The sequence below is a fragment of the Gossypium hirsutum genome, chromosome A05 (assembly GCF_007990345.1).
Source record: "Gossypium hirsutum isolate 1008001.06 chromosome A05, Gossypium_hirsutum_v2.1, whole genome shotgun sequence".
In the NCBI taxonomy this organism is placed as follows: Eukaryota; Viridiplantae; Streptophyta; class Magnoliopsida; order Malvales; family Malvaceae; genus Gossypium; species Gossypium hirsutum.
In genome coordinates this window covers 2,129,844-2,147,085 of record NC_053428.1, presented here as the reverse complement: position 1 = coordinate 2,147,085, position 17,242 = coordinate 2,129,844, and the positions used below count along the sequence as shown (strand labels likewise).

General features: G+C 33.9%; 1 protein-coding gene and 1 long non-coding RNA gene across 3 annotated transcripts; both read left to right on the top strand.

Moving 5' to 3' along the window:
- The first annotated feature begins 880 nt into the window (after positions 1 to 880).
- On the top strand, positions 881 to 1,541 carry LOC107907240 (uncharacterized). Its single transcript, XR_001686861.2, has 2 exons — positions 881 to 1,156; positions 1,264 to 1,541. It is a non-coding gene; the product is annotated as an uncharacterized lncRNA (long non-coding RNA).
- Positions 1,542 to 6,711: 5,170 nt separating this feature from the next.
- On the top strand, positions 6,712 to 15,408 carry LOC107907235 (ABC transporter G family member 32). 2 transcript variants are annotated; one of them, XM_016834516.2, is made up of 24 exons: positions 6,712 to 7,248; positions 7,854 to 7,974; positions 8,070 to 8,158; positions 8,246 to 8,330; positions 8,406 to 8,565; positions 8,640 to 8,716; positions 8,822 to 8,875; positions 9,031 to 9,121; positions 9,227 to 9,528; positions 9,603 to 9,884; positions 10,035 to 10,351; positions 10,432 to 10,592; positions 10,661 to 10,764; positions 11,258 to 11,417; positions 11,533 to 11,652; positions 11,738 to 11,829; positions 11,916 to 12,248; positions 12,338 to 12,628; positions 12,745 to 12,828; positions 12,961 to 13,094; positions 13,203 to 13,430; positions 13,529 to 13,700; positions 13,799 to 14,053; positions 14,991 to 15,408. In XM_016834516.2, the coding sequence occupies exons 1-24, from the start codon at positions 6,974 to 6,976 to the stop codon at positions 15,261 to 15,263; spliced, it is 4,260 nt and encodes a 1,419-aa protein (XP_016690005.2). In that variant the 5' UTR covers positions 6,712 to 6,973; the 3' UTR covers positions 15,264 to 15,408. The 2 variants fall into 2 exon arrangements, with proteins under 2 accessions (XP_016690005.2, XP_040968736.1); XM_041112802.1 differs by lacking the exons at positions 6,712 to 7,248; positions 7,854 to 7,974; positions 8,070 to 8,158 and having other exon boundaries at positions 8,252 to 8,330; positions 8,413 to 8,565.
- Positions 15,409 to 17,242: the final 1,834 nt, after the last annotated feature.

Sequence of the window (17,242 nt, the reverse complement as noted above, 5' to 3'; positions counted from 1 at the left end):
ACAAAACAAAATAAAGCTCAACCACGTGCGTCAACAACCATCCAAAACCTACCCGTCATGGAAACCATAGAGTTGTGCATTCGAATTTGATTTTATATAATTATTTTGAAATTTTAAATTCATTTATTATAATATTTTAAGTAAATCATTTTAAAATAAATGTAAATATATTCGCAAGAGAAAAATAGATCAAAGTCAGTTTTGTATTAATTAGGAGTGAGTAAAACTCAATTGGCTCGAAATTTTTTTTTTTAAATTTATAGTTAATCAAATCAAATTATTCGATTTTTGTTGAATCAACTCAAATAAGTAATTCGAGTTTAAAGTTTGAGTTGAACTGAATTTTACAATTCAAATAAACTAAGTAATCCAAATAACTCAAATAACATATTGGTATAAACACACATTTGGCCCCTGTCAATTTTGAAAATGAGCAAATTAATTTATCTCTCAACAAAAATTACAAAAAAAGAATTAAATTAAAAAAATATATAAAAATTCTAAAATTTATAGTAAATTAATGATTCAACTTTATCATACTAAAGTATTTTTTTCTCTTATTTTGCTTTGAAAGAGTTTATATATAGTTTCAAATTTATGTGTTCTAATATGGAGTTAGTTATATCATAACAAGATTTTAATTTGATATGTTTAACTTTTTTTAATTTAACTCGACTTGATTGGAAAAAAATTTAATTGAATTAGGAGACAAAATGAAACTCATCAACTCGAAATTTTTTTACTCGATTCAATCAAACATTCAGCCCTAATATTAATAATATATATTATCTACAATAGATAACGAATAAATTAAATAGTAGCTAGTAAATATCCAATTTCAAATCGTCCATTATTACCTCTACCAGTGAACCAATGGCGCTCTTAAAAAGTGGAAACCCAAGACAAAACGCAACCGTTAGTAATTGGAACTGTAAGTTTGATATTTGGGCCACTACTGACTTGTCCAGATTCAGATAAATAAGCCTACACATTAACTGCTTTCTTCCACACACTGCTATATTCTCATTGCTGCTTTGCATTTTCCTCCTCCACCTTTCCTTAGCTTTGCATTTTCCGACGAGAAAAAAAGCAATAAAATGTCACTGTGGCACCATATCCGGAGCCGCCATGAGGAAAAAGGCGTTATCTACGCCGTGTATGTGCAAATTTCCCCTATATATATATTTGGCATTTAAATATTTTTTTAACGATTATATAAGGTTGGATTATAATAATAACACTAATGTTGTCTTGTGGATGCAGCTTGTTTACATGTTGTTGCTGTTTCTGCTGCTACGAGACTTTAGAGTTTATATTGGAGAATGGGATACATTTCGTGCCTTTCCTTTAAGCTAATGTTTTAATTTCCACTCTCATCATCACTTGCTCTTGTTTCGGGGAATTAGATCACCCCATCTTAATTATTGTAAAATAATGCAAGTGTTATCCACCAATCACTTGCTCTTGTTTCGGGGAATTAGATCACCCCATCTTAATTATTGTAAAATAATGCAAGTGTTATCCACCAATAACATCTGCAGTTTAGTTTGCTGCTAAAACTTATTTATTCCATGGGGCATGCATGAATATATATTATAATATATATACATGTCATGAGTATTGTTTATCATAAAAAATTAATTTGTCAGTTTTATCATCATCGCTTTATTTTTTCATGCTGTAATCTTGTATTGGTGTGATATCCCAATGGTTGATATTTCTCTCTTCTAATAATTTAATCCATCCAAGAATATATTATTAATATTTAAGATCAAATATAAAAGTGTTGAGGGGAGTTGGATTTCGGACCCTCAATAGAAGATATTGCCACACTTGAATCGTGTCTTGGTCGATGGTTAGTGTAGATACAACTAAGAGTATAAGAACCTCTCACTAAGACAATATCTTTTATTGAGAATGCGAGATATAATTTCCCTCAACAAAAACTAACAAATATTACAAAAGCTACGTGACATTATAAAATATATATATATACCTTCCGAGATGAAGTAAAGAATCATATTTTTTCTACCAAAAAAAATCATATTCTACATTTATCTGATTAATTAATATAAATTGAAAACTTAAATTAAAATTAGAATTATTACATAGAGGTGGAGTGTCAAGTCTCAACTAACATAATCATATTACTAAAATTAATTCATTATTTTTTCATCTTTTTAAAAAAATTATTATTAATTATCACACTTTAAATATGTAATATTCATTTATCAAATGTAAGAATTAAATTATAAATGATAATTAAACGTGTACTAAATAATAATAGGTAAAAAAATTATCAAAAAGGTTAACCGATATGAAAAATCTACTCTATATGGTTTTGGGATTCCCTATATCAAACTACCATAGCATGGCAAGGCCATGTTGTAATTGGTATGGTCCGAATATTGGAGCAATGGAGGTGATGGCCATGGGATAAGTCTCAACCTGCAATGATATTATTTTCATATCCACTTTAGAAAAAAAGTAATGGTAGTTGAGACTCTTGGAGTCATATATTTTAATTTTTTTTATATTCATTTCAGCAAAATTCTCTGTTTGGGCAGTACCCAATACCAATCAAAAGTAACATGTTGGATCGGGCCATACCTAATATCATCCCGAAGTAAAACGTTAAATATGAATAAAAATAATTTCTAGCGACAAAAATAAAATATAATCCAAAATAAAATATACTAATGATCAAATCAAATATCTATCTATATACCAACAAGTGGTTAGAATTTAGGTGTAATGATAAAGTACGTTGCATTTTTAAGGGAAAAATGTAGATTCGAACATTAAGAATAACATTATTGAGAGAAACAACCATAAACCTCGAATATAAATATTAAAATAAAAATACTTATCTATATACAATCCAATATGCCATTTCACCTATTCATTTACATTTTAATGAATGTTTCTGTATTTTCAATTTCGTATAAGCTGGAATTATGTGTATACTTCTAATTTGCGCTTTTTTTTCTACAAATGAGAGAAAAACATTATTTGACAAATACGGAATTTATATATTATAAAGGTTAATATCATAATTTCATATATACTGAATTTCGTTTTTCAAGAATTTTAAATTTTTTTATGTTTGAATTGTTTTGGTTTAACACATAATTTAATATTGGAGTTTGACTTTTTTTTATGTGGTATTTGTATTATATTTTTTTAATGTAGTACTTGTATTTGACAAAAGTTATATAGTTTTGTACTTGAACATAAAATGTTGTTAACTTTTTAGTGTTTAGTTTGGGTTTTAAAGTTTATTTGATAAAAATTCTTAGTTAATTAATAACATTAGTAACTAACTTTCATCAAATCAATCCTAAAACTTGGATTAAATCACATCCACCCGATTGTATTTGACAAATTAAACGCAAAATTAAACAAATTCACAACTAGCACTAAATTTGCTTTATTGACAGAATCATGAAAAATTTAAACTTAGTAATATTGACAATTAACTTTCATCAAATCAACCTTAAAAACTCGAATTAAAAAAATAATAACGTTACCTTTAAGTACCAAAATATATAATTTTGTCAAATTAAAATAACACATTAAAAAGAATTTCAAACTTAAATACTAATTAATATATTAAACCAATTATTTATAATTAAAAAAAAACTGAGATGAATATTCATATTCATGTATTGATGTCTATCCAAATTTATGAAAATAATTGAAGCACTAAGGCATTAAAGGCTCTCACCAAAAGAAAACGACACATAATTGTAGTTGCAAGTAGGATAGGTCCACTAAATTAAAGATCAGTAAATAGTATTTGCCAATGCGTTGAACATTACAGATTTACCTATCTCCTAGCCATAATGGAATTCAATATTATGACTCTCGAGGAAAAAGGTGTAATTAATCCCAAAATTAAACCCCTTGATCTTATTGTGATTAATTTTTCTTTTAAATAATATGATCACCATTGAATGACTATGTACCGGCCGCTGATATGGTTGGTCTTAATGCTGATTGGGATTGGGAGATCGTTCCTCCCCATAACATCCTGTCTGTCACTGAAAGCATGTTGCTTCCTCCTGCTGATGCTGGTGTAGGCAAACTTTCTTGGACTTGGTCAAACAGTGGTCGTTTCTCTGTCTCGGAAACCTATAAAGCTATCAACCAAGATCAATGGGATGTTGAAGTTGCGAACTGGGACCTGACAGATTACTGACCAATGGTGAGCATTTGCGTCGTGTAATGACTGAGGAAAGCCACTGCATTAGGTGTGGGGCTGCCAATGAAAGTAGTTTACACTATGCTAGAGATTGCTCCTTTGCCAAAGGCCTTTAGATCTTGCTCATTCCGATTGAAGTACGTACTTCCTTCTTCTCAATGTCTTTGCATGAGTGGCTGTTATGGAATCTGAAAAATGCTGGTGGACTATCTGTTGAGGGCGTCTCTTGGCCCTCGTTGTTTCCAATCGTCATTTGGTCCCTTTGGAAGAATAGAGATGATGTCATTTTCAGTGGATCTCGTAGTAGTATTATCGAGGTTGTTAAAAGGAGTTTTTCCTGGGCTAAGAGCGTTCAGCATGATTCTGTCAAGAGGAATGCTACTCTAACATTCAATCATAACAGTTGCAGGTGTCCCCCCAAGGTCGGCTGGATCAAAATTAATTCAGATGGCTCGGTTCATGATAGCAATCAGGCCTCTGCAATTGGAGGAGTGTTGCGGGATGCAAATGGGGACTGGATAATTGGATAATGAAGAAGCTTGGTACGGCTTCTATCTTCCAAGCTGGATAAAGGTTACAAGAAGGTCGAAGCCGAAAATGATAATGCGCTCCTGATTAACATTATTTGTAGTGGCTATGCTGGAACTCATGGTCTTTCTGAAATCAGAGGAATCAAGGAATTCTGTTCTAAAGAATGGCAATTGAGCTTTCATCACATTAATCGTCATCGAAACTCGGTTGCTGATATCATGGCCAAGCTTGGCAGAACTACCTGGAGAAACATGCATCTTCACTGCTCCACCGACTTCGGCTGGTGGTGCTGTTGCCTTCGACAAGCAATTTGCAACAAATTCTTCTGTCACTAGGAGCCCTGCTGTTGTATAGGCTTTGTTAAGCCTCTTTTATTACCCCCCCACCCAAAAAAAAAAAAAATTGTTTAACACTATAAAAGTTCAAAATTAGAAGAAAAGTATTATCGAACAAATATACAAATAAATTTGAACAATTTATTAAATAAAATTGTACGAGTACTTAATTTCCCCCCTTAATAATAATGAATTCAAAAAAAAAAAGTGAGCTGAAGTTAAGAATGCAGTACCAAAATATCATTATTTTCAAGGAGAAAGCAGGTAACAAGAAACTCAAGTTTTAGGCTTTGATCATATAAATATAGGTTATATTATATAGTTGTTTAATTAGGTGGGTCTAAAATTGTTACAAATTAAATGAATGTTTTCCCGACACCTAATTCAAAGTCCCAATTTGTGGTTGAATATGATGGTCTCTTCTTTAATTTAATTTGTCATTTTATTACTAATAGAAAATAGTTACTATCATTTATAGTTTCTTTAATATTTATGGTTGTGAAGTTATTTAACAAGTCAACTGATATTAATATATTCAATAAATTTATTAAAATTCAAAATAAAAAAATTAAAGAATAAAATATGAGTATTTATGTCTTAAATTTTTAAAAAGACTATCCATAGTAAAATAGCTTATATTTTTTTTCAAAGTTCGATTAAAAATTTAAAATTTAATCCAATATTTTCTTTAAAAAAATAATTATTTTATTTTTTAAATTTTAAAATTCTAATCAAACTATTAATAAAATAACAATATTAATAGTTTAAATTGAAATTTAAGATATGAAAAGTAAATGAATTAAATTTATCAAAATAAAAAATATACAGACTAAAATATAAGTTCGTCAATAACTGATGCTATATTTTAGTAATTTCAATTTTCCTATCGTTAAATAATTTCTTTTTATTTTGTCGGCTATGCAATATACTATTAATTTCATTTATTAAATCAATAAATCTCTCTTGCCATATACCATGCAAATTGCATACAAGTATATGATATTTTATTTTAGAAAAGAAAGAAAATAAGGGGTTCGTTACAATTCACAAAACATGCCCTTGTCTTGCTCTGCCGCTGCCGGTGATTCGTGTTCTTCACTTTTAGAAACATCAGACATTGATTCTCAGCCCACTCGCAGCTCTATTAATCATAAACCCGATCCCCGCATCCTCATCACGCGTGTAGCCCAAATTTCATAGGTTAAAATATGTAATAAGTCTCTGCATTTTTTTTAAATTTAAAATTTAGTTCTTATATTTTTATTTTTGAGAATTTAATTTTTTTTTTTAAATTTTAAAAATTCAAATTTAATTGTTAATATTATTAATTTTTTTAATAAATTCAGGTTTATTAAAATATTTTTATTTTTTAATTTTAAAATATAACACTAATAAATTTAAATAAAAAACAACAATATTAACCATTGGACCTGAATCTTAAAAATTAGAAAGTATAAAGACTAAATTTTTAAAATTTTAAAAGTTACAGGGACTTATAACATATTTTAACCTTACATATTTCACAATCTAAGAGTGATTACAGTGTACGCGACTCGAGAGGTTGCCCCCGCCACTTTTATATTCTTTTCCCGCGGCTATTAATGATAACGTACCGAACGGATGCAACAGAAAGTTCAACGACGTAAGCATTTCTACAATTACGTTAGCCGAAAACAGAGCCCACAATTTTACAAAAAAAAAACCCGCCATAAATGCAATTGCAAAGCTCAACCACCTATTTTGAAGACCATAATCTCTACTTACAAAAGCACTCTCAGCCACATTTCTAAATCTCACAATTGAACTCTCTTTTTTTCTTTGTTTCTTTAATCTCTCTAAGGTTTGGTTTTCTTTTTCTTTTTCTTTTTTTTTCTTTTGTTGTTTAGATCTTTGAACGGAGGCAATGTGGAACTCGGCGGAGAATGTGTTCTCCAGGTCGGCTTCGTTCAGGGAGGAAGATGATGAGGAGGAGGCACTGAGGTGGGCGGCGCTGGAGAGGTTGCCAACTTACGCTCGAGTTCGAAGGGGAATCTTTAGGAACATGGTTGGCGACTCCAAAGAAGTGGATGTGAGCGAGCTCGAGTTAACCGATCAAAGGCTTTTACTCGAACGGCTCGTTAAATCTGCCGAGGATGATCCTGAACAGTTCTTTGATCGTATGAGGAAACGAATCGAGGCGTAATGCTGGATTTACTTACTTTTTCTTTTTCTTTTTTTTTTTTTTGTGTGTGTGTGTGTGTGTGTGTGTGTGTGGTTCAGTGTTCTGTTAAGTTTAAAAGAAAGAACAAAGAGAACAACTCTTTGCTGTTTTTTATATTGACAAGAATGGCAAATCAAACGTTAGTTTGACCGTACGGTTTAATTAGCTAAGCTAAGTTAATAGAATCTATGAAACAATGCTAATAGCATCTATGAATTAATCTTTTGACTTAAAAACAATTAATGTATCATACTAATACCTTCCACTAATTACAAGCAAAAGCTTGTTTTTGAACTTTAGCGACGAAATTTTGTTCTAAAGTGACATCGGTCGCCCTTTTTGTTGGCTTCAGTCAAGTGAACTTTATGATTATATTTTTAAAAAATTTATTGATTCATCAAATACTAACATTTGTGATCGTTTTTAAAAGTAAAACTTAAATAATTTAAACCTTTATATTATATTTTTCATTTTCTGGAAAAATATTGCATTTCTTTTCTAAGTTGAGATTGTTTTCTATTGTTTTCTCGCCTCGGTGCTAACAGTTGCTTAAATATTGCTCTGGTTATTTGTGGTGTCACAGAGTAGATTTGAAATTCCCGAAGATTGAGGTTCGGTTTCAGAATCTGATTGTTGAATCTTTTGTTCATGTTGGGAGCAGAGCATTGCCAACAATCCCCAATTTTATCTTTAATATGGCAGAGGTAAAATCTTAAACCATTAACCGACTTTGGGATATAAAGCTATTTACGGCCATGCTCATTTTAATTTCTAGTTATTAAAAAAATGTGGTTTTCAGGCATTTTTGAGACAATTGCGTATGTATCAAGGAAGGAGAAGTAAGTTAACTATATTAGACGATTGTAGTGGGATTGTAAGGCCTTCAAGGTGTGTTTGAATGCGTTGCTACTTATTGTTACATATGGATTCATAATGTTGAGGTGCAGAACTGTTAATTACTACATATTTTGGCAGATTAACGCTACTATTAGGTCCTCCGAGTTCTGGAAAGACAACGTTGCTGTTGGCTCTGGCTGGACGCCTTGGAACTCATTTGCAGGTATTTAGATGCTTGGAAGATTGTGTTTATGTCAATACTCTTTCTTGTTGTTCTTTATATTTTATCGCTTTGAAGATGTCAGGGGAAGTTACATATAATGGACATGGGCTAAAGGAATTCGTTCCTCCGAGGACATCTGCTTATGTGAGCCAACAGGACTGGCATGTGGCAGAAATGACCGTGAAGGAAACACTTGAATTTGCAGGACGGTGTCAAGGTGTTGGATCTAAATATGGTAAGCATTGAGAAATCAACTTTACATCCATAAGTCGCAATTCCATGTCGCTTACTTATGTCTGCTTGCAAAAGACATGCTTGTGGAACTTGCAAGAAGAGAAAAGAATGCTGGGATAAAACCTGATGAAGATCTTGATATCTTTATGAAGGTAGGTGAGATGGATGTGTTTCCCGCATTTCTTGGGTAGTTATGTTTTCATTTTAGTATATCTTTATGGCTAAGAGTTATTAACGACACAACTTCCTGTTTCTAGTCACTAGCTTTGGGGGGAAACGAGACAAGCCTCGTGGTTGAATACATCATGAAGGTATTTTCAAGATGTTGGTTACTCCTTGATGCATGTGCCACTGCACTTAATATACTTTTCAAGGCCTTAAGTGACACATTTTTCTTACCAACTGCACTTCAACAAGACCTAAGTTTCACTGATTCTTCTGAGGCACTAAAATTCATCTGACAAAGATTTTAGGGTTGGATCTATGTGCCGACACATTGGTGGGAGATGAAATGCTTAAAGGGATATCCGGTGGCCAGAAAAAGCGGCTTACAACAGGTTTATGATTTGTTGTGTACTAAGGAGCTATTTGTATGTGTGTTTTATTCAAAGAAGGAGCTATTTGGTTTCATTCATGCTGATTTGGCGGAACTGTTATTTCAGGTGAATTACTAGTTGGGCCAGCCAGGGTGTTGTTCATGGATGAAATTTCGAATGGGCTTGATAGTTCTACTACGTATCAAATTATTAAATACTTGAGACATTCAACCTGTGCACTCGATGGGACTACTGTGATTTCTCTGCTTCAACCAGCCCCTGAAACTTACCAGTTGTTTGATGATGTTATACTTTTATGTGAGGGCCAGATTGTATACCAGGGGCCTCGCGGGGAGGCCCTTGATTTCTTTGCTTTTATGGGATTTAAGTGTCCGGAAAGAAAGAATGTGGCAGACTTCTTGCAAGAGGTATGGGGCTAGAGCTTGATTTTTAGACATACAATCTATATGGTATTCTATTTGCTCAAGTTTTCTGTGCACAGGTTTTGTCGAAAAAGGATCAACAACAGTATTGGTCTCTTCCTTTCCAGCCTTATCGGTACATTACTCCAGGAAAATTTTCTGAAGCTTTCCGATCCTATCAAACTGGGAAGAATTTGTACGAGGAACTAAGCATTCCATTTGATAAGCGTTACAGCCATCCAGCAGCACTGTCAACTTCTCGCTATGGAGTGAAGAAGAATGAACTTCTTAAAACCAACTTTAACTGGCAGATGCTACTGATGAAACGGAATTCATTTATCTATGTTTTCAAATTTATTCAGGTAAGTGTTAAAACTTCACGATTTAAAACACTAGCACACTCCTAATGATTTGGTTAACCTTATTCTCTTTCTATCCTCCTGTCATAACAACTCATTTCACAGTTCCACTGAGATTTAATATGATTTTTAGTTTTTTCTTTCCTTGTCCAGCTTTTTATTGTTGCATTAATCACAATGAGCGTGTTTATGCGGACTGTGCTGCATCACAATACAATCGATGATGGAGGATTGTATCTAGGGGCACTTTACTTTTCCATGGTCATTATTCTTTTCAATGGATTCACGGAGGTTTCAATGTTGGTGGCCAAACTTCCTGTTCTTTATAAGCACAGGGATTTGCATTTCTATCCAACTTGGGCTTATACGCTGCCTTCTTGGCTGCTAAGTATTCCAACTTCCCTCTACGAGTCTGGTTTCTGGGTGGCAATTTCATACTACGTAATTGGTTATGATCCTAACTTCACCAGGTAAAGTTGCTTTCGATGATTTTTGCATGTATTGCGGCAGTTTTGAGATTCAATCTTCACTTTAATTCTAAACCTTGCAGATTTCTTCGGCAGTTCTTGTTATATTTCTGTCTGCACCAGATGTCTATAGCTCTTTTTCGTGTGATAGGCTCCTTGGGCAGAAATATGATAGTTGCCAACACCTTTGGATCTTTTGCTATGTTGGTGGTCATGGCTCTTGGAGGCTATATCATTTCAAGAGGTTAGACAAACATGCTCGCCATTTTCTATAATTGCTATATGATTACTTATTCTTCTTCAATCTGACAGATCATATCCCTAGCTGGTGGATCTGGGGTTATTGGGTTTCTCCTTTGATGTATGCTCAAAATGCAGCCTCTGTCAATGAATTCCTTGGAAATTCTTGGAATAAGGTAACATCAATAAATATTTATTATTGCATTAATTATTTTGGTGCTGTGGAATATTCTGTTAATCTGTCATCATGCAGCAATACTAATGATGTCTGGAGAAGAATAAAATCAGCAGCAATAACTGCTGAATGATTGTTGATAGTTAGCATAAACATGCTAAGTTTGCACTTTTATTTTGTGATTAATGGGCGAGTTAGAGAAGTACTTTCCATTTCCTTTTAGCAACATTGTAGTTTTTCTTTTTTATGCTTTTTAACTTCATGAGCAAGCATGCCTAAGCTTGTGACAATGTCTCTGAGCAATCTATCTGTCTATTTAGTTAGACTTATGCTTAGTAGCTTGATATTTGTGTCTCACCCTTATTGGGCTCCTGGTTCTTCCATTTGTGAAATGTGAATCATGTTCTCTGAATGTGAGATGATTTAAGTTGGAATTTGGCTTTAATTTTATGTTGAAGCTTGAAACTCAGCGTACTTAATTTCCATTTTTACAGAGAGCTGGAAACTACACTAACTTCTCACTGGGTGAGGCATTGTTGAGAGCACGCAGCTATTTTCCAGAGAGCTACTGGTATTGGATTGGTGTTGGTGCTTTGCTTGGATATACAGTTTTGCTCAATATTCTATTTACATTCTTTCTAGCTAACCTTAACCGTAAGCCATCTCATTCCTATTGAAATTTGTCCATCATGAATTTCCTTTCCAAGGAAAACATATATGATATCTGGTGTAAATCTAATCAATTTTATGCCTTTGTCATTTATTATAGCTCTGGGGAAGCAACAGGCAGTTTTCTCCAAGGAAGAGCTGCAAGAGAGAGACAATAGAAGGAAGGGTGAAAATGTAACTGAGCTGAGACATTATTTGCAATATTCAAGCTCAGTAAATGGTGAGCAAAAGACATTTCCGATCTTTAGCCTTTTTTTCTTTTATGCTGCCAAATGTTTCAATCTTTTTATTCAACTGCTGGGCAGGAAAATATTTTAAGCACAGAGGCATGGTTCTCCCATTTCAACCACTTTCTATGTCTTTCAGCAATATAAATTACTTTGTGGAGATCCCTGTGGTATAGTATATTGTCCTATTTCCCTATGCTAATTATTTTATAGAAATATGTTGATGAGTTAACTTTTTGTCTATTTGTTTTTCCAGGAGTTGAAGCAACAAGGTATAACTGAAGACAGATTGCAGTTGTTGGTTGATGTTACTGGAGCATTTAGACCTAGTGTACTTACAGCTTTGGTTGGTGTCAGTGGTGCTGGTAAAACTACACTCATGGACGTTTTAGCTGGTCGGAAAACTGGAGGGGTCATAGAAGGGAGCATAAATATATCTGGTTATCCGAAAAGGCAAGAGACTTTTGCAAGAATTTCAGGTTATTGCGAGCAGAATGATATTCATTCTCCTTGTTTGACCATTCTGGAATCACTTCTGTTCTCTGCTTGGCTTCGATTGCCATCGGATGTTGACTTGGAGATACAAAGGGTAATTGAAATATGTCTTTATTTATGCTTGTATAGTACTATTTGACATCATGGTGTACCATATTGACTTATTTTGGGATGGATTCTCAGGCATTTGTTGAGGAGGTGATGGAACTTGTGGAGCTCACTCCATTAAGTGGGGCATTGGTTGGGCTGCCAGGTGTTGATGGCTTGTCCACTGAACAGCGGAAAAGGTTAACTATTGCTGTTGAACTTGTCGCCAACCCATCTATAGTCTTCATGGATGAGCCTACAACGGGATTGGATGCTAGATCTGCTGCCATCGTGATGAGGACTGTGAGAAATATTGTGAACACCGGACGAACAATTGTGTGCACTATCCATCAGCCCAGCATAGACATTTTTGAATCCTTTGACGAGGTCTTTTTCTCACTTTGAGAATTTGTTTTACAGATGATCTTACACCCAAATATATGCACAAAAATTCCATTTGGATCCCATCTTCGTTCAGCTTCTCATTTAATCTATGATGGCAGCTTTTATTTATGAAACGTGGAGGAGAGCTCATATATGCTGGTCCACTAGGCCCCAACTCTAGCGAACTCATAAAGTATTTTGAGGTCAGATTCTGTATGTTTAGCTACTAGAATATGTATTTCATATGGTCTAGTGAACTATGAACTTGGCCACTGGCCCAGAAAAGAGAGTAGAACTTGTCCTTACTCCTGCTGATCTATATTTTGGTTTTCTAGGTAGTTGAAGGAGTGCCTAAGATCAGACCTGGCTACAATCCTGCTGCTTGGATGCTTGAGGTTACTTCTACAGCTGAAGAAAACCGTTTGGGTTTGGACTTTGCAGACATTTATCGAAGATCTAATCTATTTCAGTAGGAATACTTTTGACTCGCTTACAATTAGGTTTTATTTAATTCTAAACAATATCTTTCAAAATCTTTTTTTTTTTTTTGTAACTTCATCTTCTTGCTTTCTTTCAGACGCAACAGGGAGTTGATTGAAAATCTGAGCAAGCCAAGTAGTAATTCAAAAGAATTGAACTTTCCATCCAAGTATTCCCAGTCATTTTTTGAACAGTTTTTAACTTGTCTTTGGAAGCAAAATCTATCTTATTGGCGAAACCCCCAATACACAGCAGTTAAATTCTTCTACACCGTTGTCATTTCGTTGATGCTTGGAACAATATGCTGGAAATTCGGTTCACAAAGGTTTTCTAGTTATCTTCTAAATATTATTTCAAACCAATAAAGTAAAGAATCTGTGTTGTTTTATGTGCTTATTTTGTTCCTCTGTGTTTCCCTTACAGGGAGAGCCAGCAAGATTTGTTCAATGCAATGGGGTCGATGTATGCGGCAGTCCTCTTCATTGGTATTACAAATGCAACTGCTGTTCAACCTGTTGTGTCCATTGAGAGATTCGTTTCATACAGAGAAAGAGCCGCGGGAATGTATTCAGGCCTAGCCTTTGCATTTGCCCAGGTCTACCTTCTATTTTCAGCATTCCACACAAATAGAAGATGCATATTCCCTCTACTTTTTCTACAGAAATGAGCTGATTCATTCCGTTTGCTTCGCAGGTTGCTATCGAGTTCCCTTATGTATTTGCACAGTCGGTAATTTATTGTTCGATATTCTACTCTATGGCCTCATTTGAGTGGACTGCTTTGAAATTCATTTGGTACATATTCTTTATGTACTCAACTCTGTTATACTTCACCTTCTATGGAATGATGACTACTGCTGTCACACCAAATCACAATGTGGCTGCTATCATCGCGGCTCCGTTTTATATGCTTTGGAACCTTTTTAGCGGCTTTATGATTCCCCACAAGGTAATAAAGCAGCTGCTTTCTTCACTCTTCATCTCGCCTAACTGCTATGTGTTCTTGTTTTCTGTCTTGCTCCGATTGTGTTATTTTTTGTTGTACTTATATCCAGCATCCTCTTAGACAATATTCAGATATGGGTATGAAAGATCCAACATATAGGTATGTATTTAGATTGACATAGCATGCATCCCTAAAGAATTCATTAGCATTCAAGTGGATCTGAAAGATATTGTATAAACAACGCAAATTGGTTATGGACATCACTGATTTTCATGGAGACAAATCTTGTTGGGCCGTGAGTCTCACTATGTGTGGAAAACCCACTTTGCCCTTTAATGAAAAGGTGGGGGCAACATTTTACACGTTAGAATGTTGGGAAAAGTGAGAGGCGGCACACTCAAAAAGGAAAGTAGTTTCGATCAACTGTTCAATCGGGGGTTCATCCATGATCCACTCTTAGCTTCTTTTCCTTCTTACTTGGGATCACTTGTTGGTTTTTTTAGAGTTATATGCTCATTATAATAATTGTGATCTTTTAGCATGACCTTTTAGTGGAGTCTCAATTCAATTCTTGCGAATTTTAAACTTTGCTTTAAAGGGAGGTTTTCCAGGTAAAAAAATTGTGTCAGTGTGTTTATCATAATTGCACACTTACGTTTAATGAGAAAGAAAGAACATCAGTTTTGCTTCCACGGTTTTTCAGTAATTTGGTTTCTTCCCATAAAATATTATCAACATTTACAAGAAGGGGATGGAGGTAGATGAGGCTCGCTCCATTGCCATCCCTAAATAACTATAGGCTTCCATCAAACTCATCCCATCATTTTCCAGTTGCAGATTTTAGAATGTACTGATATAAACATATTATTCAATTTTGGAGAACCTTTTAAATCACATTCATGTTTTTATTTGTAATAACCCAGTTGTGTAAATTTGTCAGAGAATTCCCATTTGGTGGAGATGGTATTACTGGGCAAATCCCATAGCGTGGAGTTTGTACGGCCTCGTGGTTTCACAATACGCTGATGATGAAAGGGCGGTGAAATTATCAGATGGAGTGCACTCAATGCCTACAAGACAGTTACTGGAACAAGTGTTCGGGTATCGCCACGATTTCTTGGTAATAGCTGCTGTAATGGTAGCCTTTTTCCTCATCTTCTTCGGAGTGATTTTCGCTTTTGCAATAAAAGTCTTCAACTTCCAGAGGAGATAACAATCTGTGTGCCCAACAATAAACTTGTCCTAACTATGCAAATGGAGAATGCAATAAAATCTGTAGATACTGAAAATATATAATTTATATATTTTTTATTGTTTTGAACGATAATAATAATAGCTATAGTCTTGGATTTATACTATTACTAGGATGTATTGATACCAGATAAATCTATATACTTTATTAGATCAATAAATCTATATACTTTATTAGTGAAGTGAATAAAAATCAATATTAAATTATTTGAAATTTTATCAAATAATTGAGAATTGAAAGATTAATTATTTGCAAGAAGACATAAAATCACAAGGTGTAAAACCTCGAGTCGTGAACTGTGTGACAAGTCAAAGCAACAAATAAATAATCAGATCGAATTTTCCGAATAAATTATTTATTGAAGTACTATTTTAGACTTTTCCAAAAAGTAAAAAATCAAAAACTCTTGTCTAGGCCATTTTCGGCTGAATTTGGTTTTAAGGTATTCAAGCGTTAAACCCAATAGACTAGCCTTTCAAAGTTTGGGCCCAAAAGAGCAACACAATTACCTTTTCAGCTTAATTATAGAATGAAGAAGGGTAGGTCATTAATAACATTGGTTTGCTTTATCACAATTCACAACCAGATTTGGTATCATGGTATATGATACTTCTAATACCCTATTACAAGAAACAAAAAAGTGTGTAAAAGATATAATAAGAAAATGATACTAAAAACTAAGGAGGCTTTTGTTGAAATAATAAAATTGAGGTTGTAAATACTTTATTTTTTTAGGTTCAAGTCTCAATATGTTAGTATTTTTTTAATTTATTTTGAGTTAATTTTTTTATAGATTTTGTAATATAAGTTTTTCTCTAATTAAATTTGTGTTTGATGAAATCGTGACACGTTGAAATGAAAAATAAAAAGAATAAAAAGAAACGTCTTACATTCACGGAAATATACAATTTATTATATTGTTAATATTTAGTTTATAATATATATAAGTCTCACTGATTTGAGAGAATCAAGGAAGAATATCATAGCAGTCTCTAATACATCATACCACAATATTTAGAATTGATCATTAGATTTATAACATTAAGAAGTTTGGTAAGGTAGGGAAAACATGAAGACACCAAATGGGGAATATGAAGACGAAAGTCCCCACGTGTTTAGTTGTCACCCAAGATATGAGTGGGCATAAAGTAAACACCAAAATGGTCAGCACCAAGACTGGCTAATTTGCAATATAATCCTTGCCAGCCCTTTCGTTCACTTGACGTATCAATTCAAATCTCATATTGATCAAAATGCTAAGATTTTGAGGTAATTATGTAATTCAACATGCAACTTAATTACATCCCTAACCACATGCATGTGTCACGGACCGCAGTTCAAAGCCCGTGACAAGCGCACCAAATGCATCCAATGGAGGTCTGTTGCTCAGATGGGGATCATTTGGCCTACGAGAACTGGCCCGATTCAAAGAGCTGTTGGACAGGCCTGTCACATTGAAGCCTGATGGGCCCGATAATGAAGATAGGACTAAGTAGTCTTAGAAGTTCTAATTGTACACAACTTCTAATTCTGTAAAGTTAGAGTCCTAATTGAATACAGCTTTTAATTGTAGCCATCGGTTTTGGGGGAGCTCAACTATAAATAGAGAGCCTCCCCCTCATTTGTACTGACTCTTGAATTGTTTCATTATTCTTTGTGAATAAGAATTGAGAGCATTTACTCAAACTTTTTCTCTCAAGCGTTCTTGCTTTTGTTCATCTTTCAAAGATCGTTCTTAATTCGTTCTTCCGCTGTTCTTCGTGAAAACTTTAAGGGAATTCTGTTGAATCCTTTATTGTTGCGAGTTAAGCTGACTTAGGCATTTTTACGGTTGAATCCATTATCGGTGGAAGTTAGGCTGACTTAGGCGTTTTTAAGCCAAGAAACTGCCTAAGGCCGCACGGATGGGTGGGAAAACTCCAGGTCCGTGACAAGTGGTA